This window comes from Diadema antillarum, unplaced genomic scaffold (assembly GCF_040938485.1).
Source record: "Diadema antillarum isolate AM-2024a unplaced genomic scaffold, OU_Dant_1.0 seq00000229_RagTag, whole genome shotgun sequence".
In the NCBI taxonomy this organism is placed as follows: domain Eukaryota; kingdom Metazoa; phylum Echinodermata; class Echinoidea; order Diadematoida; family Diadematidae; genus Diadema; species Diadema antillarum.
Window position 1 is genome coordinate 744,480 of NW_027271279.1, and position 27,498 is coordinate 771,977.

The window sequence follows — 27,498 nt, forward strand, 5'->3', positions numbered from 1 at the left end:
ACCTCATCCATTGATACCATTCATTGCAAAAACAATCCGTGGGAAATAGGTTAGGCCATTTTTTCTGGGCCACCCTGTATAACAATTGGTCAAAGTTAAATGATAAACACATTAGAAACCATTTAGCACCTAAAAGCAATGTTAGGTGCATTACATCAACAGCACCTAAGACAATGTGAGATGAAATTTAGAATGGATTGAGCATTGATTCTATTACACAAGCCAGGATTTGGAATGAGTGGGGGCACAAAGAGCAAATATAAAATTGGCACAAAATGACAATTAGATTTAGCTATATTAGTGTACACATTCAATGTTTTGGTGAATTCAAAAATTTTTTACTTGATCTACAGAAAGTGCTGGATTTTGTCCCAAAACACAATTAAACCTACTAGTACTTGCAATCATTTTGTACAACATATTTTCATTTATAATTATGACAAATGGCAAAATATCACTATAGGACCCTACATGTAGTACATACAATACCTATATGGGAACAATTCAATATTTCCAAAGTTTTCGGTATTTTCTTTTGAAAATGATTTAACAAAGCATTAAAATTATTCACCCAGCACCACAAAATAGCACATTTATAAAAAAATTTGATTTCATTCAATTTTTGCAATTTACCATAACTATCTTGTGGCTTAAAATTACAGAGGGAGCGCGCATCAACTTTGTCCCCTGCCTGGATCCACCACTGTGTTGTTTTGCTGTCTCTTTCAAAGCACGAGAGGGGGGAAAAGGATATGAAAGAAAATATTTTCGAAGAAATACTTTGTAGTATATGTAATTTTTTTTTTTTAAGTACAAAAGCAGTAAGACATCACTTTGAAGAATTGAAACTTTACTCTGTTTTGGATATATATGTACATCTTTTCCATTACAATTTTTTTTCAGTTATTTGACCTCACAAAAATATTTTGAATCATAGTCATGACATAAAACTACCACAAAAGTTTGTAGTCCACCTGAACATCACTTAATAAGATCTGGTTGCAGATTAACTAGAGCTGCACATACAATCAATATATCATCTGCGCTGGGTACAAGTGTGAGAGGCATTGTGTTGTTTAAGATTTTAAAATCTTTCAAACGATTAATTGCTCTCTCCACATGAATTCTAAGATTGGCAATAACTTTTGTCTTTTGCACTTTACTCCTTGTCATCTGACGCTTGCCTTGTGCAGCTGGTGGTATTTCAAGCGTAGCATGGTGCAAGAGTAATTCTTCCTGTATTGGAAATCCCCTATCGGCCATTACAACATCATTTGGGTCTAGGAGGCTTAGAAACCCACTTTCTCTGAAGATTGCAACATCAGATGCTCTTCCTCCGTAGGCTTTTGACAAGAAGGAAATATGCCCATTTGGCGTGATCCCAACTAATACTTTAATGGTATTATGTTTCTTATAATCTGACCAAGTTGATGCCTGCAGGTCAAGTGATCGTGGCCTCTCAATGAATATTTCCGTGCAGTCAATTATGGATCTAATGTTCCGGCAGTGCTTCCTAAATTGTATGGGCATATTAAGAGAGATGGATGATCTGTTTGGCCACACAATCAGAGGTTTTAGGGTCATTGCAAGGAACCTTAACCAAGTTGTAATTATCTGGGAGCATGTGCTGGATACAATTCCAAACAGCAATGCTAGAAACTGGACAGTCAAGTCTAATCGAAGACGCATCAGAACAAGTAGAAATTCATCCTTGAGTTGCAATTTTCTCCTTGGACCAGATTTCTTTGGGGTACCCTTGAATGGACGGCCTTTCCTGCTACATTTAGCACTCTTCCAGTAGCTCATTGTCTTTGCATGAGGCTCTACAAATTTGTACATGTCCTCAAATGCTTGTTTGGAGCTGATACCTGTACAATGGTTAACATCTTTGTCAGTACTTATGTTCTCTGCACATATAAGTTTCTTTCTGCAGCTCTTTGGTCCTTTGTTTTCAGTTTGTCTTGAAATTAATTTGTGTTGTAACTCCTTGACTCTGTGTTCAAGAGAAATAATTTTTGCCTGTTTTTGGATGCAGCCTACACAATCACAACTAGGCTTGCAATCACACTTGTAAGTGTACCTGTGATCCTCTTCAACCTTCACTGAAGCAGCCATGCCAATAGATGGACTTGGTGTTGAAGATGTAGTGGGAGTACGGCAAACTCTTTTCCTAGATTTGGTTGGCTCTTCACGATCTCTTGGTGGTGCACGCTTTGGTGCTATTTGCGGTGAAAGTTTGTATCCAAGATGAAGTACAGGATCAGGATGCGCCAAGGTTGGTTTCCCATCCGGGAAATGTTTCGAACACACTCTATCATGAGGTTTGTTTATCCAGTTTTTACCAGTTGATTGATCCTTTTGGTTCATAAGCTTATTCCATCGCCTTCTGCCATCTTGATCTTGCTTCTCAGTGGGAAATGGGAAGAGATGAAATGGAGGATCACAATCACAACACCCTAGTCCATTGAAAGTTTGATGCTTGGAGCATTTTCCCTGCTTCCACTTATCCAGCTGATAAGATCCATTGCTACAGCCGACAACTGCACACAGCTTCATGGTGATTCGAGCTGAAGTGGAAGAAAAGGAAACAAAATAATTTACGATACTATCTATCCAAACCATCTTTATGTGTAAAAACTAAAATGTGCTGGCTCTACTGCCCAGCACACAAAAGTAGGCATAATTAATCATCTTCTAGGCCCAACTGAATTAATGCATAGCTAGTTGGGCATTGAACATGAAAGAAATATAACGATACACAAAAAAATATATAGCAATATAGACCAACATGTAAGGATTTTCGATAGTTACACCGGAAAGGGTTCTGTCAATTAAAAAAAAAATGAAGGAAGCAAAGACCAAAAAGTAGGTTGCATAAAGAAACAGTGCACAGTACCATGCCGGTGCTTGTCAAATCCACCACCACCATCCTGCGGAGAAGTTAGAACAATTGGAATTGTGAACCAAATCGACTGCTCCCCGCAGAATGGGGGAATCAGGCACTGTGCATGGTTATGCAATATTACTTGCAAGCCTCTTTCATGCTCTGACGCTAGACATAGATCTGATGACTCACTCTCCACAAATGTAAACAAGATGCTAAGACATACACGCACACCGTACACAATATTAAACATAACAACTTTACACTCACACCTTCAACATCTTTCTCACAGTGACAAAAAAATGTGCTCTCTCATCCAAAGACTCCCATTTAATTAAGGTTTTACAATAACATGTCATACTCATACTATAGGCTGAGTTTACACGTAGATCTATAGTCTTCTCTAGACCACTTCTACAAGTACAAGGTCAAATTACAAGTAATATGACCTTATACGGGCACGAACGTAAAATACAGTGGCATTTGTTTGAGTGCACACTCGTGTACAAAAGTCCCAAAACCGTACGGGATCATTTTGGTGACTATGGAATTAAAGTAGGTATAATTTTTTTTTCTTTTAACATTTGGATGTTACTGTTAGCTTATGTTTTCAGCACTTTCTGGATGTTTGATATTGATGTAAACTAACAATGAATTTGAATTTGCAAAAAGTAATTTAAAAGAGTAAATATTTGAAGCAAATATTCATGAAGAAAAGGTGGTGTCATTTACCATTACTGGGTATAGTAAGTGCTCTATGAGTGCTCTAGACCTAACAGTCTACATAACAATCAAATCGACAGAATTCAGAATTCAAACATAAGAGTATTTTTGTCAAAAATCCAATTAATGCAATCTCAAACATCAGTTCCTGGCCTGTACGTAACCATGAATAAATATTGCACCTGAAAACATATTCAACATTAGGCCTAGAAATCTATGCCATTTATAGAAGTTAGAACCTCATTCTTAACAACACTAACAGTCCCATCCATTATCTTTAATATGTGATGTTTTGTCTGAAAGCCACGTTATCCGGCCTACCTGTCCTAGCCTGGACCTAGCCCCGGGGACCGCGCCGCTTCGTGCGACGGCTGTCGCAGTTAGCCTGGACCTAGTCTAAAACTGACTATGATTGAAGATCGTCTAAAATCTCACAACGCAAAAAAATAAAAAAAATAAAAAAAAATAAAAAAAAATACATGATTCATTAATATAGGAATATATAGATAAACAGATTATCAAAGGCCTAGAGTCAAGATTCACAGAATGTCGGCAAAAATTACCGTTCGTTGGTCCGCCAACATCCACAATGCATTCACGAATCACCTGTCGATTCGATCGCCCGGCCCGAGCCGCGCACGCATTGACTGTTTGGTTAATTTATCTCCAAACCCGATTTTCTCGCGCATGCGCAGTTACAACTGCGAAAAGGCTTATACTCCTGTAACCCACATTGGGATTGAGTGAAGGTCAGGGCTGCACTGGTTTACACCCTCTGGATCAAGGCCATGTGCATTTATGACTTGGCTGTCTGAATTCATCATGGAGTCCTGGGATGGTGACATTGATTTTTTCTGTCTGGGGTGGAGGAAAGTATTAATGGGGCCAGAGCAGGAATTTTTGTTTTTTTTTCTTTTACAGCCTTTCATACCCCTCCCTACCTCCCCCCAAAAGATGGGGGTATATGAGGATGAGATCTGTGTATGCATGTCTCTGTGGGTTCTTGTATGAGACTTCAATTGGGGATATTGTTCTGTAGTGTATCACTCTAGGCAGCCAGAGACACATTTCATGGTGGGCTTGTGTGTATGTGTGTATATGGGGAGGGGGGGGGGGGGGGGAGAGGGTGAAGTAGCAATTGATCTATTTGTATAGGATTGATCGCTTATTATGTAGATTTCATGAATCTCTCTGTCTTCCTTTGGGCACTGTTCTGTTGTTGTTCTTGTTTTGTCTTTGCTGTAGCTCTTCATAATAAGGTGGATGTATGTCTTTTTGTCTCGGAGTGTTGTAGTAGTAAGAATTCTCGCCCTAGCCATAGACTGGAGTGTTGGAATGAAGGAATGAGGCAGTGTGTGCTGGATGACAAGTCAAGAGGAAGTATATGTGTGATTACTCTTGAGATGGTGGATTATGCATACAATCTTTCATTTATTCTGAAGGAGCATTTATTCAACATGATACTTTTCCTTGGCCAGTGTTGTCTGTATTCAATAAATATGGAAACTGCGTTTTGATAACAGATTGTCATCTGTGGTAAGCATAATTTGACAGACTCTTGAAATGGGCTTAAAGCAGGTTGAATATGGCTGATTATGCAATAGCAAATTATTTGTAGATGATGGAGATGACATGATGATAGTGGTAATAGTGATTGTTATATCAATGATAGCCATTTTAATGATTTGTATGATTATGATGGTGGTGGTGTTGATGCTAGTGATAATAAAGATAATGATAATCATAATGATCATCTTGTTAATGTGAGAGAGGGAAAGAGGAAAAAAGAGAAGAATGCGAGATCTGACAATGAAAAGTAAAAGGGTATAAAAGAAAAGGAAATAATAATATTTATGACCAGTAATGATAAGTAGAGTAATGATGACAAATAAGGCCATTTCAACAAGACAGAAATAAGAATGTGCCACATTACATCATCCAAATTTTGATACTTGCTGTATTCACTGGTATCCTTGGTGACATTTGAATAGCAAAGTTGTACATGTGACTGGAATCTGTACTCATGCAGTATAGTGCATCTTGCAAAGATAATATGTCACTGGTGTAATTTGTAAAATGTGAAGTTATCATGTTTGAATTTGACATTTCTAAGCTTCCACTTGTTATATTTCTAGATGGAAGGACAATAGAAATTCTTGTCATAGAGCAATGTCTTTTGTTGATTTCCATTCCAGACATTGCATTCTGCATCCACTTACCCCGCCCCCATTCCTTGGTGTAGATTTCTTCTTTCTGTGCAGATAGCTGCGGAAGCTTTCACTCTTTTGCCTGCTCAATCAAATGCCATGTGCAGAAGTCTGCCAGAATGGGAAAAGAGAGTGGTGGTTGGGGTGATGGGTGATGGTGGTTGGGGGGGGGGGGGAGGTTAGGGGGAGATATCATGTGATTTATGTGTCCAAGTTCTCGTGCTGGCATGAGAAACATTATGCAGACCAAATTTTGGTGTGAATTTCACACAAGAGGAGGATAAAAATAGAGGGAAGATGAGACGAAAATAGACAGTCGGGAGAGGAAGCGAGGGTGTCCGCTCCAGCGGATACTTTCTTGGGAAGGATGGAGGAATTTCCTTTCCACTGTGACTCTGGCACTGCTGTCGACGTACTCAAATGTGTATTCTGTGTGAATGTGTCTTAACCTCGAACAAGAAGTAGCAAAACGTCAGCACATGCAGGATGTAGGCCAGTGTATAAGGAAATAAAAGTATGTGTATATGTGTGTCGGGGGGGGGGGGGGGGGATGGCAGGATGGGGGAAGTTTGATGGGTTCTCAAGTGCAATGCTAAGATTGGAGGAATAGAAAATGGCATATATGTAGATGATGAAGGACCTTTTCCTCTGCCAGAAGGTACAAATTAGCTAGAAATTATGATAGATGAACTGATCTGTTATTTATTGGTTTCTTTCATATGTTAAAGAGCCTTGCACGAGGTTTGTATTATCTTCATCGAAATGTTTTTTTTTTTTGTTCAATGATAAAACATTTGGCTCACAAGCTTGATTAAAAAACATCAAGCTCAAAATTCATTATCAAATGTTGGGCTTGAAATAACATATGATTTCCATGCATTACTTCTTTATGATGTGTTGTCCCACATGTTAATTTTTATGTTGCCATTGTAAAAATACAATGATATCACAGATCAATGAATAAAATAATTTCTCTTTGACAGTAACCATTTCATATTGTGTTTCTATGATCGCCTTTTGTCAAAGTAATGATGAAATTATTCTGCTGTAGAATTATGCGAGAGACTTCTCTGCAAACTGAACGTTAGCTTTAACTCTGATGAATGTATCAGGTGACGTTTCTTCATCTGTCTGCCAGCAGAATATATTCCCGGTCTGGTCCATCCGGGAGTGATCGTAGATGCGTTCGATACATCTGTGAACAGGGTCGTTAGTCCTGTAAGCACCGAATCAGGGATCGCGTTACAGCCGTTGATTTACAAATGTCAACAACTGTAACAGAGAGAATATTATTTTTAGACGTTTCTCTCCCCCTCGTCCCTCTGTGCTTTACACGTACTGATAGTCTTTACATGCAGACTTTCAGTGTTTCTTTTGTTTTCATAACATTCAGTTTTACAAAGCGTTGTGGAAGGGATATTGATTTGCGGAAACTGAGATAGTGAGGCTTAAAAATAATGAGATTGCGATGTGATGAGGCAACTTTGTGGTTTTTTGAGCTTCAATAAGAGAGGAAAACAGGAAAACAACTTGAGGTAAACAACCCTGATGGGTTATTTTCAGAACGATAACAGGTAGAGAGATTCAAACGAGTATTCCCAAACATGAATTACAAGACAAAAAGATCTGACTTCCCTTGTGTAGGACAATGAAGAATGACACAAGATGTGAAATTATGATATCAGAAAAGGCAGGTTAGGAGAGAGGAAATATGGGGGAGGGGAAAATGGAATGAAATCAACAAATCAATGAAAGAAACATATTGGCATCATTGACAGTTAGAGATATAAAGATGCACAGACCAGAGTAAGAAAGAATGTGGATGTTGAATGGGAATTGAACAAAGAGTGTGCATACTTATATGAGTGGTGTCAGTTAGTTAACATCTTGAGTAGACATAAAAAAGGAAGGTGTCCGCCATCTTGGATTTACGGCTGCCACGCTGCCAGCGGGAGTGACAGGGGTCTTAATGGGTGGTTCCTTGACATTTTTGTGGCTCTGGTGGGAGCTAGAGTAGATTGTCTGGTGCCAGAGAAGAGGGCACTGTGTCAACATTGGCATTGATTGCTGGCTGTATGTTGTCATGGAAATGGGCGGAGGAGGGAGAACAGGGTTCCCCTTGTGCTTCTCTTGCTAATATCGTGGCTGCCAAATGACGAGTTGCCACAAGATTTAATGGGATCATGAAAATGACATGGAACATGAATTTGAATGATTGGATCTGTTGTTACTTAAATGTAAAGTGCCATGAATGTATTACAGATTGTTTTGCCTGAAAATTCAGGGTTGATTCCTGTTTACAAAGAAATATAGTATATTGCTTGAATTACTTTCTATAGAACCTCCGCTGAGTGTTCAGTAAAGCTTTGGTTGCTGTCTGTGATCAAGTTAGTTATAAAATCAGATAAAGCATTAAGTTTGCTGTAAGACCTGAAATCAGATCAAATTGAAGAACAGATCAGAACAGTGTAATGGTTGAACACTTGGTGGGTAGATGCTACAGCATGATGTCTCATAACTCTTGATGTCCATATCGACAGGGTCACGGATAACCATTCTTTTCTTAGTTGGATTTACTTGGATGTTTGAGGTGTAAGGCAGTGGTCATTCGCCCTTCCACTTCATTCGTATAGGGGGAATCAAAGTGATGTTGTGAAGTGAAATAGTGAATAGGCCTACTGTAAAAGTGGATATTTTTGCGTGACTAATTTTTTCGCACTTGGCCGAGTAAGAAGAGTTTCACGTGTATTTAATTCCATGGAATCAAGACATCAATTATTGAACATATGGCAAGCAAAAATATTTGTGTGCTTTTATTTTTGTGCTAGTTTCTGCTTGCACGAAATGCGCGAAAATTTCAACACCGTGAAAATTTCCACTTTTACAGTATTGTATGTCCAACTTCTGTTTTGTGTTTTGCCCAGTATGACATTGGAAAAAAATTTTTGTTATGGAATATCTTAATCTTAATCCATAACATCTTAATCTTGATCCATTGCTTATGGAAGCCAGCCTGTCAGAGTGACCTGTGGGAATTATGATATCTGAGAGGCGGCAAGTTAAGATGAGCCATTATGCAGGGATGGTACTGCTGTTTTAAACCATGTCATATTGACAAGCAGTGATCAATTGAGACTTTGATTTCTACCTAATGAAAAGGCATAACATGCTCGGAGGCATGGTTCACCCCCAAGTGCTACTTGATATAATTTTTTGCTAGTAACAAGCACCAGTCTTGTGGCTAACTCCATGTGAGTATCACATGAACCACCATCAGCTCAATGGCTGGAGCTGTCCTGGCTGCTATAACGCTACTCCCAGCACCGCCGTCAAAAAAATTGTCTGATGTTGACATCTTGTTTCTGATCGTATTTCATCCGGAGGTGATGCTATCGTGCGAGACGCTGAAAAACGAGGCATATCTATGAAGTGATGATGCCGCAGATAACGGGGAAAAAATGATACTTGTATCTTCGTCGTATTCTGCTGTGCTCGTTGTTGTTTATTTTTGTTTTTGTTTTGCATCGTGTTTGCAACATCCCATGTTTTCCCCAGTGTGTTTGTGTTTGTCACACTCTATCCTGTGCATTTTTTCCCTCTCATCTGGATGATGGAAAAATAAGTGCAAACAAGATTTGCTATCCTCTGATCAGTCACGATGAAAGGTATCTTGTGTCTGGTATGCGAGTCATGTCCTCCTTGTTTATTGCCCTGCAAATTTCCGCCATCTGTTAAAACTCTGATTACATGTAAGGGCCATTGCTCCTTTGTCATGCTTTCCTTCCTGTCTTGTGTTATGTCGCCCTCATTCTACTCTCCCCTTTACCTTTATGTGGTACAAAAATGTTAGTATGTTATATATTTCTCTGTCATGTATATATCTCTTTTTCGGGTATCTCTCCAGGTACTAGTCGAATAAAACCATATTTTCTTCCCTTGTTTATCATTATTAGCTTCTGTTGAGGTAATAGGTTGTTGGAATGTTTCATGAATTTTTTTTTTTCACTTCTTCTTGATTTGCCTCTTTCTCTGATCTTTTCATTTTTCCTTGGTCATTCTATCTTCAAATTTGATGTACATTTTGCTGCTCTCTTTGTCATTTACAGTCTGGCTGTTACCCCCATGTATCGAGAGTGCGTAACTTGAATCACGATTCTGATTGAAATGACGCATTTTTGGCTGTGTTTATGCAAACCTAAATTGTGGAGAGTGATTTGAATTGTAATTCCAATCATGATTTAAATGACAGCTTGGGGGTGTTTTCCAATTGTAGTTCAGCATTGCAATTACCTTTCTTGACCGGTGTGAAAATGGCTTTCTTCTGTTTTCATTGGTCTCCTAACTTGTGTTCATGTTCTATTAGCCCTTCTGCTCTTTCTTTCTTCTTGATCTCCCTCCGATTGACTGGGAATATATGCATCTTTTGATATATGTTTCTCTCTTTTATATATGATGGACTGTTTGCAGTATTCCTCTTGCTCTCCTGGTATATTATGTTATTGTATGTCTTCCTCTATGTTTCTGCATACTTCCCTTGGAAAAATATAGTTTCTATGCTTCTCTCTCCCCTCCCCCCTCTCTCACTCTTCCATGACACTTGGTGAAATTGAACGGGATTTATCGCAGCATCAGGGGCCTTTTCTGGCCAAATATGCGATCAGTCCTGATTCTGGCAAAAGGTCGTGCGAGCGCTTATGAAAATATCCCGGGTTAGTCGGGGCTGGGAAGATGGCCCTCTCCACCAATGCAATATGACAGCTATATGTTTATGTTTGTGCTGAAATAATTCAGCCAATACTTTGGGGTATTGAATGATCAGATAAGGAGTGTGTATGTATTGAAGTGAAGTGCAGAGCAATGTTTGTATGGGCCTGAGTAAGTCAGCCATATTTATGTATATATGATAGATGTCATGAGAGGGCAGGAATGTGTTCCTTTTTTTTTTGCTGCAGATTAATTTTGTTTGTAGTGATCAAGTACATGATTTTTCGTCTTTTTATAGATCAAAAATCAAGCTCATCTTTTAATTGGAACACTCTTTTCCACCTACGATTACTTCTTCTCTTTTTTTTTTACAATGACAAAGTGTACATTGTTCTTTTTTTTGTTTTAATACCATTCGTGCATAATTATATTGTATATTGTGTTCGATGAACGGTCCTTCCCAGCTGGATGAAAGTCAAATTGACACATGTACCGCTTTGCATCATTTTTTTTTTCATGGAAATAAATAAACTATGGAATTGAAATTTTTCAAAATGATGTGATGTAAGTCAGCTTTGAGTTCACTGTGTACTGGATCAGGTGTATTGAAATGAGTGCGATGATGGAGAATACTCATTTTTAGGGGACGATGTCAGATGCGATGTGATTTGGAATCACTTTGATAAGAAATATTTTTTTTTTTTTTCACTTTGCTGTGTAAGATAATTTTTTTTCTATTTTTATTCTGCGGGATGAAAATGTATTTAGTATCACATATAACAAGCAAAATATTTGCATGCTTTAATTTTTGCACTACTTTCATGTGGCTCCAAATGTGCAAAGATTTCCACTTCAACAACATAATCATATTAGCGTCTTCACATCATTACCATCATTATCAACATCAACATTAACATCAACATCAACATCAACATTAACACCAACACCAACACCAACACCAACACCAACACCAACACCAACACCAACACCAACACCAACACCAACACCAACACCAACACCAACACCAACACCAACACCAACACCAACACCAACACCAACACCAACACCAACATTAACATCAACATCATCATTAACATCATAGTCAACATCATCATCCTCAACATCATCATCATCATCATCCTCAACATCATCATCATCATCATCATGAACATCACCATCAACATCGTCATTCACCATACCAAAACACCAGTGCCACTACGATTATTTTCCTTATTCTAGTTACTAATGAATAATTGCTATCATTTATATTTGCAGCTAATTGTGCTGATCCTTGAATATCTTTTTCATTCCGTTCATCTTTTCTTCCCACTTTCCTCTGTATGACCAACAGAGCTACCTGCAACCGTTGAAGAGCCCCGACAATGCCGGCCTGTGCGACCAGGCCTCCGTGGAGATGATGTTCTACAAGATTCCCGAGATCCTCCACAACCACCAGGTCTTTCTGGAGCAGCTGGAGGACCGGATGAAGCACTGGCACAGTGAGCAGAAGATTGGCGACATCATCAACAGCTCGGTGAGTGCATCTCTGCATTAGCAGTGGTAATGGTATAGTGGTGGTGGTGGTAGTGGCAGTGGTGGTATTGTTGTTGTTGTTGTTGGTGGTGGTGGTAGTGGTAGTGGTGTAGTGGAAGTGGTGATGATGGTCGTACTGGTGGTAGTGGTAGTGGTGGTAGTGGTACTGGTGGTGGTGGTGGTTGTACTGGCGGTAGTAGTAGTAGTGGCAGTGGTAGTGGTGGTAGTGGTGGTGGTAGTGGTAGTGGCAGTGGTAGTGGTGGTAGTGGTGGTGGTAGTGGTAGTGGTGGTGGTAGTGGTAGTGGTGGTGGTAGTGGTAGTGGTGGTGATTGTGGTAGTGGTGGTGGTGGTAATAGTGGTGGTGGTATTTTGGGAAGAAAGATTGACACCCCTTTCCCCATAGACAGGAGTGAGATGTATGAATTGTTCGTTGGTTTTTGCTTGTTTCATTTTCCATCTGTCGATATGGCTTGATAGCCCATATTCCACTGCACGAGCTGGTCTTCCATGGGGTCCAGTGGGATGTGAGTTGGGACCACTTCACCATTTATGTAGCCTGTTCTTTGAGATATGGAATGAAGCAGGATCTTTTATCCACATGAATTGGAGGGAAATGTGGCAGGCTTCTTGGTTGAATGTTGTGGCAAAATGTGACACATACTGAAATGGTCTTTGCCAATGCCATATGATGTCAGCTGATCTTGCATGCATGGAATCCTTTGGAGTCCATTGATTTGACATAATTGTAATGTGGCATATCAATCTGATCTCTGGGATAATCCATCCTTCTGATTGTGCAATGGAAGGATTTTGTGCTTCTACCCCCTGAAGGGAGCAGGAGGCATTATATCATAAGGTAGATAAGCAGCTATAACCATTTTACAGCTGACCTGATCCTTTTTATGCAAGTCAGGAGTGTGCCAGGGCTGATGATGATCTAGGGGATATCAAAGAGTCATAATAACTTAATTCCTTCTGTAAATGGCTGTACCAAAGAAAGGTGGAGAAACCACATATGTGATGTATATCTTGCTGATGAAATCATGATGACAGTTATTAGTGTGGTGGTTTGTTTGGACAGGGTTAGCCGTGATTGGGTTGAGCAGTGTAGTTTTGCTGCATTTCTAGTGCTTTTTTGGCCGTGTTATTCGAAACGCACAAAATAGAGCGTTTACGATCGGCGTTTCTGACTAATCACGTTTGACGGGGAAGCATAAACGCAGCTCACATCACAAACGCGTTTAAAGGACAAGTTCACCTTCATAAACATAAGGATTGAGAGAATGTAGCAATATTAGTAGAACGCATCATTGAAAGTTTGAGGAAAATAAGACAATCCGTTCAAAAGTTATGAATTTTTGAAGTTTTTGTGCAGTAACCGCTGGATGAGAAGACTACTGCAGTGTGTGAATAACTTAGATGTCACATGCGTACAACAATATAAGGAAAATATAAAGAGAATTTCACAAAATTTCATCTTTTGCAAAAAGTACACATTCCCCCGACTCGTTACCGACAAATGTTATGGGTAATATTATTCCCCCTGCCTTTAGAAAGAGTCAAGTCAAGTGCTCTTTAATATGCGAAAAAAGTGAAAATATGTTGAATTTTCTTCACATTTTCTTTATACTGTTGTACGCATATGACTCACAAGCTGTAGTAGTCTCCTCATCCAGCGGTTCCAACACAAAAATTTTAAAAATTCATAACTTTTGCATCGATTGTCCAATTTTCCTCAAACTTTCACTGATGTGTTCTACTAATATTGTTGCATTCTCTCAATCCTTATGTTTATGAGGGTGAACTTGTCCTTTAAATTACGTCATCTCCATCGCCTTTCCGGTTCACTTGAAATTCGGGCGCCAGGCCAGCCGACCTTGTACTGTAGTGCTGATTCCTCGAGCTCCTTGTTGGTACATTGCTGTACATGGTGACAGACACATTAATGCATGAAGAGCTCACTATTATATCATACATTCTAATTTTGTCGACAATTTGTAGATGAAATACATACTTGTATTTCCTATCATTGTCTACAGTTCATGGACGTGTGTATTAGTAAAGGAATCGAGATTTTATTAGACATGCATGAACAATACACACACTCAGGCCAGAACTTCCAAAAAAGCGCGCGCCCCAATTTGACCTGCCTCTGCTGAGGTCAGCAAAGCAATCGCAAACGCTCTTTCCAAGACTCGAAGAAAGTGAGCATAAACAGTGCTCCCGTGAACGGCGTTTTGAATCAGCGTTTTGAATCGGCATTTCAAAACGCTGATTCTGCCTTTGCAAATTGAGCATAAACACACCCTAAGCTTCACATATTTTGCAAGATGCAATAGAAGGAAACACACTTACTGAAGTTTGTACACTTTAATCACCTCTGCCAGAGAGTAATTTGTATTTGCCGTGTTCCTATTATGTTTGTTGAGTAATAAAATGTACAATATATGTGCTGTGTGAGATAAAGCCATGCATCCAAATACATGTACAGTATCTCATAGCAGATAAGCTGAAAGTGAACTCACTTTTACACCCAGAAAAAGAAGGCCCAAAAACGAAATGATGGGAATTTTCATTTGGCAAGTGGAAATAATGGGGGAGTCAGAGAAAGTGATCATTTCAAAATGAACTCTGATACAACTAGGTCAATCAGGGCAAATTCACATTTGATGAACCCACTTTAATAATTGGAGTGGAAAGTTTTCACAGTTTGCTTGAAATGGGCTTGTGAGATGGGTTTGATGCCACCTCCAATGTAAGTCATTTCTATCATGTGGGAGAAAAAAAAAATCATATCTTTCCATTTCACTGCAATCGATTCTTTCTCATTTGGTGATTGCATGGGAGAATATTATAGATTGACATTTTTATTAATATATTTCTCCAGATTACTTAAGCAGTGACCCTTACATTCATTGCTATTCAGGTCACAGATTACATCGAAAAAGAAAGAGAAATAAAGAGCAGAATAAAGGGCTTGAAAAAAGAGTAAGAGAGATGGAATAAATCACCTCTCGCTAGAGTGAAGTGGGAATTACTGTGGATTTCATGTGTGCAAACCAATCAGATTTAGAAGCACTTTGATGAGAGCCCATCTCCCTAGACTGCAGAAACTCTGAGAATATTTCCAAGAAATTGTATTTGTGGGCAGAGTTGTGATCAATATATAGGGCTTGGACCTTAATGGAAGTCATATTTCAATTTCCTATCAGTTTTGTAGATCGATGTGAATAAACTCAGTTCAAATCTAAACTAGATCTAGATTCATTCTGTGTTCTTCCATGAAAGAGAAGGTGAAATATATGTATATATGGTATCATTCTCTTTTTTCTCTCACTCAGTCATCCTATATCTATCTATCTGTCTATCTATCTATCTATCTATCTATCTATCTATCTATCTATCTATATTTCTATCTATCTATCTATCTATCTATCTATCTATCTATCTATCTATCTATCTATCTTTACAAGTTGGTAAATGGATAGATAAGTAGATGGGTAGTAATAGGCTCTGTATATCAGTCTTAATTATGATGATTTCTTGGATGATATTTTATTAGTAGAAATAATTGAATGCATAGTTCTGGGTTCCTGAATTTTCTCCACCTATATTATGTGAAATTTGAACATAATCTGGCATGAATCTCTGATAAAAACCCTCCAAAAATATATACAAAATGTTTGAAAATAAACCAGCATAAAAACCTTTCAAAGAGATGGAATTACTGTTATTCCTACCCCCTTTTTTGCTTTATCTTTTTTAGAATCCCCACCAAAAATAGAGTTACACCTCATACACAGGATGCTGTGTGTATATGAATACATGTGGTACAGACGTGACATGATCTCTCTTTTTTTTCTCTATCAAGCTGGTATAATCTCTGTGTTCCCGTGAACTTCAAGAACATGTGGCCATTTGAGTTTTCTGAGCTTCTGTGTTTCAGTGAATTTGCATTAACCTTTTCTGGATAAACTGTGGATGCTACGATATGTGGATGTATGTCAGAGTGGGCTAGTCTTTTTCATTCCTTTCATGCATGCTGAGTGGGAAGATTCCCCTAAAGATGTGATTGCTTATACACGCTGCAGCTCGTATTTTTGTGACTACAGTTCCTGACTTTTTCTTGATGCGTTTCGAGGACACCAAGGAATGGAGGGTAATCATAGCAAGGATGTATCAGGATTGATTTGCAGAGAAATCAGTGTCGGCTGGAAATAGGTTACGGATTGAGAGGAGCATAATGTGTGAGTGTGTATGATAGGGGGCCTCCTTCAGTCAAGAATTACTGTTCATAGCACAGTAGTCTCCACATAATGGGGTGCCACTTTATTTGATACTTTGCTTAATCGACTCACAGGCTGAACGAGAAGTGCTGATGCATATTATACTTTTATTCCTGGTAATCGGGTTGGCATTTTGATTGAATGGGTAGAAATTTTGCAGACTGAGACCAAGATTACAATATCAGAAAATAGCTGTCATAGAAATGTGAACGTGTTAATGAAATTTGAGAGGATAAAGAAGTGAAAATTTCATTGTTGTTTCTGTATTATCAAATTAATAATCTGTCGTAGTACGACAAGGCAGGAATGGACTCGTAAAGGTCCCTGAATGTGGGTTGGGTCACGCCAACTAGTTGAACCTACCACCTCATTGTCAATCCCAATCTCAGTCTCATATGATGACAATTTAAGCTACCATGTATACAAGTATGTGTGCAAAAAGAAAACCATCCAACTCACCCTGCTTTGAACACATTCAAGTGCACACACACACATATACACACACACACACACACACTATTCAAGCAGACTATACACGGTATGAAAATAAAGATTTAGAAAAGGAGAGTGTGCAGGAATTTCACAGCCATGCTTTTTTGGTAGTGTTTGAATGTAATATGGTGTCAATTTAGAATGTACCCTTAAGACACATGCACATGAAGGAATTCAGAGTAAGAACACATTTGTTCAAGGACTTGTAGTCTTAAAAGCCCCTCCTTTTTTGCTCACTGTAAGGGAATAAAGGAAAATTGTTCAGAATTTTGCTGATGTATCAAAATTGAGGGAAATCTGTTTTTTGACAATTAAAGCAAATAATAAAGAAGTGCTCATAAAGACCAATTTGTGTTTGTACAGTTGACAGCCATCAGAGTATTAAGATGTTTTGTTCATGCCTATCAGTTAATGGTAGAAAAAAAGATGTAGAATTGTTCTAATTCTGTAACTTAAAGTGAACTATTTCTTTTAGTCCTGGCACATGATTATAGAATCATCTGTGATATGTGAATTATTATGTCTTATTGAGATGAATTTAACACACAAGTTCCTCCCCAATAACTAGTTGGAATGGCTCCTTGATGTTGCTACGTGATTGTTGACAGCCCCATAATGTCAAAAGTGTATTTAAGAAGCTATCTCTAACACTATTCAGTTAAATTCCAGCTGAACAGACACTTGGTATCTTAAGCTCAGTCAGAGGCAGAATTGGGGAAAAAAAAATGTGCTCAATAAAATTATGTCATTACATGAAGTTCTAACCATGGACAGTTACATACATGTTATACAACATAATTCATCTTTCCTATTTATGTCTGAAACTTTTTAGAAATTAGAGAAATGGGGACCCTTACTGCATGATGTCATCTTTAATTTTCATACACCCTGAAATGAAGTTATTCAGAAACTGTTTATTGCAGTGTGGATCGTCAACTGAAAATTGTGACATTTCAGTGTTTATGTAGAGAGAGATCAACTATGACGGTAAATTTTGATTTCCCGGAACTCCTCTTAATCTTCAAAATGCTTTGTGAGAGAACTGAGAGTGATTTTACACCCTCTGGCTGTCCAAGCGGTGAACCCTTGACCATCAAAGCGTTTGACCGGCCTCATGGACAGTCCGAATGCACGGAGAGGGGCCGTAGCTATTTTTGGAACGCGTTCTGCTGCCGAGCACAAAGGCGGAAGAACCGGCCACATCGCTTCTTCTTTTCTGGTTGTGTGCGTGCTGCGGCATATTATGAGATGGTCAAATATCTCCAAGACCAGAAGAGGATTCTACCATGTCTATGGCATGGCTGTCTTCTGGAGATATATGCCATGCATTGTGGCCAATATACAATAGACCACAAACATCCGTGTATTTTAAATCTTGTTTGTGAACCCCTGCGAATGTATCATGTTTTAGAATTCCCACAACTCAATCTACACCTTTAAAAGTCATGGAAGTGCATAGTAGACCAATATATCATTTAAATGTTAGAGGGAAAGATAGTGAGATTTGACCCTATAGTGATTATGCAACACAATTGAATATGTCCTTTGTGCTATTCAAAAGGATATCATGAAGAAATGTTTTGTGCATTCTTTATAAATCTAGAGATAATTTCAACTGTCATTAGACTTGTATGTACTTTGTGAATGCTGTTAAAATGTAGAGTAATGTGCAGAAGTTTTGTCTTAATTTGTTTATTTCATTTCATTCGATCGTCAATTTCATTTGATTCCATTCTATTAGAATTAATCCAATCTATGTAAAGTCAAATCAGATACAACTAGTTTTTTTTCCCCCAAAGCTAGAAAGGGTTATTTGGGAATGTCATATCTATCCATACTATTCACCATCACCATAGCATCTGAACAGCTGAGAATATCCGTCCATAATCCTGGCATACTGAATAGAGGAGAATATTTTGAGCCAAGGGGAGGTGGAGTCAACTAGGCCACGTGGGGTTATCTCTCTCCCCTCCAGCGAGGGCGGTGTGGGGTCGACCGCCTGCCGCTTTTGACCAGAGGTTAGATGTTTGGTATAGAGTGTTTCTCTGAAGTGCCAAAGTTCACAGTTAGAATATGTAGATAAAAGAGATCAATATATGATCAGATGTGTGGATGGATATATAGATATATAGATATATAGATACATAGATATATAGATATATAGATATATAGATATAGATATATAGATATATAGATATATAGATATATAGATATATAGATATATATATATATATATATATATAGATATATATATATATATATATATATAGATGTATAGATATATAGGTATATAGATATATAGATGTATAGATATATAGATATATAGATATATAGGTATATAGATGTATAGATATATAGATATATAGGTATATAGATATATAGATGTATAGATATATAGATATATAGATAGATAGATATATAGATATATAGATATATAGATATATAGATGTATAGATGTATAGATGTATAGATGTATAGATATATAGATATATAGGTATATAGATATATAGATGTAGGCCTATAGATATATAGATATATAGGTATATAGATGTATAGATATATAGGTATATAGATATATAGATGTATAGATATATAGATATATAGATGTATAGATATATCGATATATCATAGATATATAGGTATATAGATAACATAGATATATAGATTTAGTATTCATGCATACACACTTACAAATTCGTAATATTACATAGAAACATATGTGCGTATATCATGTTATATCTATCTCTTTCTCTCTATCCCTCTATTTACACACATTTACATGTCTAGATGCACCATTTGGATAGATGCGGCATTTACATTATATTTATCATAAACAAATTGTGAAAGTGTAAGTCCAATTCTTGTGTTTTATTATAATTTGTTCCATGTACAATTTATGTTTTGGTTCAACAACATTTTCATTGTCGGAGTTGAATGCTCAAATTCTTTTTTTGTTGTTTTCATAAAGAAAAGAAGATAATTGAACAAGGAGAGATTAATGCCATTATTGTGGTTGATCATTTTGCACTGTTTATTGGTTGAAGGAGAAAGAAAGTGCTACATCCTCTTAGTTGTAATTTCTAGAAATATGATGGGATGCTACAGATACTGATTATGCCATATACTTCACAAATGTCACGAGTTCACTGATATTTATAGAATGAACAGCACACCAAAGCATTATTTCCCATTTTACACAAATGCATTGTTTGTCGTCTCCTAGCTGGTAAGATTGCAAACGTCGCTTCTTTATAGGTGTAATTTGACCAGAATTTGAGTATCCCAGATAAGATGATCAGATCGATAGGGGTAAGTCAAGTTCTCCATGGCCTCCAGACTAGGCCTAAATGCTGTTGCACTATATGTTATGTGGCGTAATTCTCCCTGTACCACGCCGAATCTGCTCATGGATAAGGTCTATGACATTTTAGCCCATTGAGGATGGACTGATTTTGCTACCACATGCATTTCCCATAGACACTTGCCCGAGTATACTCGGGGACTCATCCTCAACGGGTTAAGATGGTGCTCTCACATGCACCACATGGATCATATAGGGACTCTTGGAATACAGAGCAAAAGTTTTTACCATTCATCCTGTAAGGAGAGAGAAAAGACCAAAGGTATATTCAATATGTTGATACAGATTTAGGAAGAAAGGAGGAGAGAAGCATGAAATCTGATAATTTGATGACTTTTTGTGTTTATAAGTGTTTAAGATTAAGATCTTATATGTCACATACCTTGAGCAACATCATCCGTTTAAGCAGCTTTAAGAACATGCATTGTTTAGAAGAGAAGATATCGTTCAACTTGCTTTTAATAGCTCAGGTACAATCTGCCCACAATGATCTAGATCGTGTAGGAATTCACAGTTACTGCACGAAATCACCCAAGGCCTTTAGCAACAAACATTACATGCTAACCCCATGCCCCCCCCCCCCCCCCCCCCACAAAAATGTTGTATGGATAAAGAAAATGCATGCCTGCTCACCAAATGCGCAGGTAATTTACATTCATGCCCAGGTCTGTACTAAATTGTGTCTCAACTTTCAACAGTATCTGTACGTGCAGACGTAGTCTTTCAACATCCAACCTTTGTCTCTGGGCCTACCTGCTGACACATGAAAGCCAGTACATTCGATATTGTCATTGGCTGATATTATTGAACAACAAGCATTCATCAAGCGACTGCAAATTGATATGCCAAGAGATTTTCCTTTTTCTGATTTAAAAAAATATATATTTGAGGCGGGGGACGGAGAAGGGGGGTGGGCGAGGAGAGAAGAGATGCATTCAAATTATGGCTTTTAGTGACCACAATTCTAAAAGTTGTGACTTTCATGTCTTTTCACTGTGCAGCTTGACAGAAAAAGTGAAGGCGTACGTGCAACTTGTAGCACATAGTGTTCATTATCATGAGCATAGAATGATAAAGTATGTGGTTATGAACCCTTTTAAACTGACAAGAGAATTTGTTCTTGAATGTGTTTAGGAGCACATTTTATGCTGATAAAGTGAGTTTCTGCAAGTCAAAAAGCAAGTCTCTGCAAGTCTACAAGCAAACTTGAGTTTCATACCTCTGAGATGTAGGCCTATTTCTCGCCTCATTCATATCGGGACAATTGTGGTCTGGAGGTGTTTCCAACTTTACGTTTCACTCATCCGTTTGCATACGCTTGCAGTGTGAACATGATTGAAAGGTAAAGCTTAGCTTCATGTTGTCATTACTATTGCCATGTGACATGCATATGATCTGTTCATACTCATCATGTGAGCATTTAGTGTTGCAGTTTTTGAATTTATAATGCTGCTATTATGTGGAATTCTGTTGGCATTCGGCAATCAGCGAGGAAACTGATTTCATTGTCTGAACATGCCTTGGTTCTCAAAATGCTTTTAGAAATGTGTTTCTGAGCATGACTGCAAATGGCTTCTCACGTAACTGTGCACCCATTCCGTATCTACCAGACATGTGGTGAGCTCTCCATCTCTCTCTCAGTGTGTTTAGGGTCTGAGAAAGAAAAGGGGTATAGCAAGGTTCGTGGAAATGTCAGTGCCCTGTCGGTGAACAAAGGGGTTCTACCTCCCCTCCCCCCACCAGCCAACAATGGAGACATGGGGATTGTGTACATATTTACAGGGCACACTGACCTTGCCATATACCCTGGATTTTTTTTCCGCCTTTTTCTCTTTTTAAAGACTTAGGTCTCTTAGTCCAGAATAAGAGGAATGAGGATAAAAGAAGACCAGACTAATTTGTAAAAATAGAGAGAGAACTAAACTATGTTCATTGTGTGGTAGGTTAACTGATGAAGGAGGACTCTGAAAATTGTGTAAAGCCCCAATGGTGGTATTTGTGGGAGGGCTCGGGATAAAGCCTTTTCCCTGAAGAGTTAATTGGATTGTGTCTTGTCATTGCTTGATTTTGTACCACTTCTCCTTTTTGTTCCCTTTGGTCACGTTTTGTTTTCCTCCAGTTTGTGACCATTCTTAAGCAGCGATAGATGAAAAGATTTTTGGTTTCTGTGCCACCGTGCTCGTAGGGTGTGTGAGATTGTGTGAGCCGCTGGGCCAGTCTTTCGCGATATGTGCCCGGTATTGTTTGATGGTCTCTCTAAAAGAAGTGGTAGACAGACTGTATTTGCCACTGAATGCACATTTGATGTTTTATAGCCCCCTGGTCCAGAATAAATATTAGGCTAATAAAATGGCGTCTTGAATGTGCCTTTTGTGAGGGTACCCCTGCCAACAAAATGGGTACGTCTGTCTGCCGCAATATTATTTTTTCGGCACGTCACACAAGTTCATTGTGTAAGCGTGTAAGCTGCTGATTTATCATAAAGGTGGTTGCTGTCATTTCGCAAGCCAGCCCATAAAACATCATCTTGCATGTGGCATTTTGACACAGATGCACAAAGGGAGTTCTGTGCTGTCTGTCCGCATAGATGTACGGTGTAACTCCACCGTTCTCTGCTACTTTAGCGCTGGAATCATTCCAGTCTAACATTCAGTCAAGGGGAGGTTCAGAGAGGATTTAACTGCCGAGTGCGAGCCTTTTGGAATGTAATGAATGAAATAAAGCCCCGGATCAGACAACGTCTGAGCACTGCTGGACAAATAGGCAGAGGAAGTTATGATTGTTTGCATTTCAGTAAATCATAGAATAATGTGGCACTTTATTGGCTAAATAAAAAGAGAAAAACATATCTCACTGGTTTGATGAAAGAATTAAAAAATGGGAAATTTTAAGCAGAATAATGAACAATGTCTGCCCTGCAATTTTTTTTTTTTCAGTGGGATGACAAAAGGATAACTTGAAGTTTATAGTGAGCTCCAACTTCAATAATGTCTGCTGGTTGCAGATGTAATGTGCTGTCAACCCTGCAAGGTAAAACCATGGTTTGAAAATAAGTTGCTATCCAGAGTGAAGCATGGACTGCACTTTTAGAAGGATGCAAATAATTTTGAAGATAAAAAAGATAATCATAAGCTGGAAATGATACTACAAGAACTACTGCAAATTTAAGTATTAATCAGGATTAAAATCAGTATGATCAATCAAATTTAATAATTATAATGACAGAGATGTATGTATAATGCAGACATATGAATGATGATTACAATAACAAAAAGATTGTTATAATTTTTTATTATGATGACATTAATAACCTAAAGGATGTAGCCATGATAGTGCAGCATATGATATATGTACTCTGATACTGATCACAGTTGGAAATATTGAATCAGGTAATCAAATATTCAGCTACCAGATTTGGCCATATACTGGATGATGAAATAGCTTGAAATAAAGCATGGCCATTTTCATGGTAATTTAAAGCTTAAATAACACATCTGTGTAAATTTGTGCACTTGTGTAACTGGTATTGATGGTGGTGAATTATTATCACCAACTGCTAACCCTTAATCACTGCTAATGGCTTGTAATAATCATCTCACAGCTGCTAAGCTGTTGGCCCAGTTTCCACTGCCTGTGCAGGAACGGTTCGGATGATTAATTGTTGTCTCAGTCAGGTTTGGGTTTGGCAAAGGTTACTGGAGTGAAATGCTTGTGGGGCATTTAAAGGGATCGTATAGTTTTGGTTGAGACCTAATTTCAGGTTTCTAACATTTTTTTGGTGAGATGATGAGAAACCTTTTATGAAATATGAAAGAGCATGTAATTCTATGAGGAATTCAATGTTTATTTGATGAAAATTGGTTTTGAAATGGCTGAGATATAAAAAAAAAAGCGATTCTAATAAAGTGTGGGACCCACACTTTATTACGATCGTTTTGTTTTACTTTGTTTTTGGATGTTTCAGTCATTCCAAACCCGATTTTCATCAAATAAACTTTGGATTCCTCTTAAAATGGTATGCTCTGTACTATATCATAAGTGTTTTCTTGGTATCTCACAAAAAGTTAAAAGCCCAATTTTCATCTCCACCAATACTGTACCATCCCTTTAACCCTGTGTGTGTTTTCGGTGTCAATTGGCACAAAAAACCCTGTAGTGTTGTACATGCCGTCCAAAGTCCCTGGCACAGAAAGGGTTCAAAAGGCAGAAGTGAAAGTGTACACAAGCTTTATGGGTACATCAATAGGCCCGTTCACACACAAGGGAAAAATCAAAATCTTATCGCGATCAAAATTTCGAAATTTTTTCCAGTGTGGACAGAAAAATCTCACTAATTACCGCGATCCTAATCGCGATCCAACTCGCACTATTAGTGCGATTTTTCAGAATAATCGCGATTATTTTGCCAAGCGTCGTGTGTGTGAGCGCGATCGAGATTCGGAAATCGGTATTTTTAATCCCATCGTTCGTAGCGCGTGCGAAACTCTATTGGGACTGCGGGGTCAGTCTTCGGTCATGCAAGATTCGCGCATGTGTAGTTTGGCCACTGATCGTTCGATTTTTCCCTGTGTATGAACAGTCGAAAAAAAAAAATCGAAATTTGGATCGCGATTGAAATTTCGATTTTCGTTGTTTGTGAACGGGCCTAATGACCACAAGCATAACTTCAGAGACTCCAACCCCAAGCACCTTCTGATCTGGAGATTCTCCCACCTGAAACCCCTATCAAACGGGAGACTCCAACTTGATGTGCGCGAAGCGCGAAGTTCCTTGCGGCCGGGGTCCAGCCCCCCCACTTTAGGGCCCTGGAAGCTTTAGGGTTCTAGATGCTCTCTCGTGCTATCTCAGGCTTATTTTTCAACATACGACGACACTAAGTAAGAAATCATTTCAAGCGGGAGGCACAGAGCCAGGGCGGGAGAAATTTAATCTCAAGCGGGAGAACGGGAGATTTGGCAAATATGGGCTTTCGGCGGGAGATCTCCCGTCGAAAGCGGGAGAGTTGGAGTCTCTGTAACTTGGCATAAAACACCATTATAATGTGGAATGGAGAGAGAATAAAACTCATGTGTTCGTATTTGTGCTTAACTCAGTAATTACCATCCATATCTTGTTCACATACAATGTCATTGGCTTTTGATATTATGGTTTACAGAGGTTTTAATTTTTTTTAAAAACTTTACCGTATGTAAGCATAAAGGAGTATGAAAATGGAAATAATGACGATACAATGTAGTGTACATTTGCAATGTATAATGTATGTTGCTGTAGTACTCGTATGTGGGAGCTAAAAGAAAATATAACAGTTACACATGGATTTTACCATCTATTTACATCATAGAGAAAGAGAAGTCTCTCATATGATTTCAAAGGGAGTGTAGCTGTGGTTGATATGATAGTAAGCAAGGAAATATATGCTGATGTTTGCCAATTAGGTATAATGATAGTGTGTGTGCATGTGTGTGTGTGGGGGGGGGGGGGCACCAACACTGCAATTGTCAACCTCCAGTCTCAATTAAAGAGAAAAAAAAATATAAGCTTTTAGACTCTTGTGTCTGTCTTATACTGCTGTGGAAGCATACTGTACCAAAGGGCAAAATATTTCCTTTAAATATATGTCAATGTAATGTTGTAGGTTCATATTTGAATGTTTCTCGTCTGTTGGCATGGCAACAAGCCATCCAGCGAAATTGAGGAAGAATACGCTGTTACCTCTGCAAAGCACATGACAAATACAGATGACTCATAACGTGTGGGAAAATTGCATATCATCCATCCCATCGTACATTTGTAACATTCGGATTAAATTAAACTGCATACTGGAAGACATGTTACATGTTGGAGACTGCAGGCATCATCTTATGGTAATTGTGTTATGATGTATTGTATCATATTGCCATGTATTACATTATTTATTATCAAATATGCTCAGAAGTTCAGCGTAGTATTTGTGACATGACGTTGATTTGGTACATCTATTCTCTATCGCTAAATATTTAGCACATCTCAGGGGATAATAACATGCAATTGACGGTGGCTATCTGAATTACTTTGAAAGCATTAAAAAAAAATTGGATTATTGCAGCACACAAAAAAGGAAGAGATAGTTGATTAAGTGTTTTGCAGTGAGTTTTACTACTTAAAAATTAGAAATTGTACTGTGTCATCCTCTAGGTATTACATTCCATTCGCTGATTGTCAAATTGCTTCCTTAAATGGAACGTGTTTATCATTAGTACTAGATATATTTATTCTCAACAATACACATCTGACAATGGAAATGCCACGTACTGTCATAATAATATGCTAGTTTTGATCCTTCTATTTACTATGTGTTAAGTTCAAGGCAATATTGATTTAGGCCTATGTAAAATGCCACTAACATGCGCAGGATGTTTAATTAATTTTCTACATTGGGAAAAAAGTGCTATGCCACTTACGAGTAATATCAACCTGCATTTCATTACCATCTTTGGGAAAGTGTGGTCGCAACATATTAGCAGAACCTTATGAAATACATACCGTCGCTTTTGCATGTTTGTGTCTAGTTGTGCACTGATAGCTACTCATATTAATTTATGTTTTGTTAACCTTTTCTGTGGCTACAGTATTTTCACTAATTGGCCAGGGAGCATGGTGATTGGTCAGTGTAGGTTAGGTCTGTACATCGACACAACCAATATCTCCCCCCTTCTGCCCATAATCCATGTGACAGGCTTTCACCTGCAATGAGTGAGCTCATTCCAGATTTGTGTATTGGACATCGAGGTGGCTTGGACGGTAGTACATCTGCCCTGTAATCAAGTTCAAGTCCCATTGAGTATAGCTGAGCAATGTCAGGGGTGGATCCAGGAATTCCGTAAAAGGGGGGGGGGGGTGCCTTAACAAAAGAAAAGGGGGTACTCACCCCCATTTTTTCTTTTTATTTCTTTTGTCTCGACAAAAATTAAAAGGGGGCACGCGCCCGGTGTGCCCCCGCCTGGATCCGCCACTGAATGTTGTGTGTAACCATGCCATCCCTCTCGTAAGAGGTAATGTGTCTGCTACTCTTTTAGTTCTGATTTGGAATTAAATGGGAAGAAAAGAGAAGGCAGTGATATTGAAAGTTGTTGTAACCTCTTTTTTCTGAATATCGAGTATGCCTACTACATTTCAAGGAAATTGTTCCCCCAAAGAAGATAAAAACAAAAACAAACAAAAGCCCCACGTGTATGTCAGAATATCACACCTTTAAGAATGTGTCATTTTTAGTGAGGAAATCAAGTGGAGGAGTTGCCTAAATGCATTCCCATCTATCCAGGTGATATT

At 38.3% G+C, this 27,498-nt stretch overlaps 1 protein-coding gene across 1 annotated transcript in view; it reads left to right on the forward strand.

Moving 5' to 3' along the window:
- The window catches only part of LOC139729250 (uncharacterized), a 243,738-nt gene that overhangs the window by 117,970 nt on the left and 98,270 nt on the right, over positions 1-27,498 (forward strand). The window contains exon 3 of the mRNA XM_071640181.1: positions 11,870-12,052. Within this exon, the coding sequence (XP_071496282.1) occupies positions 11,870-12,052 (183 nt within the window). The remainder of the gene's footprint in view (positions 1-11,869; positions 12,053-27,498) is intronic.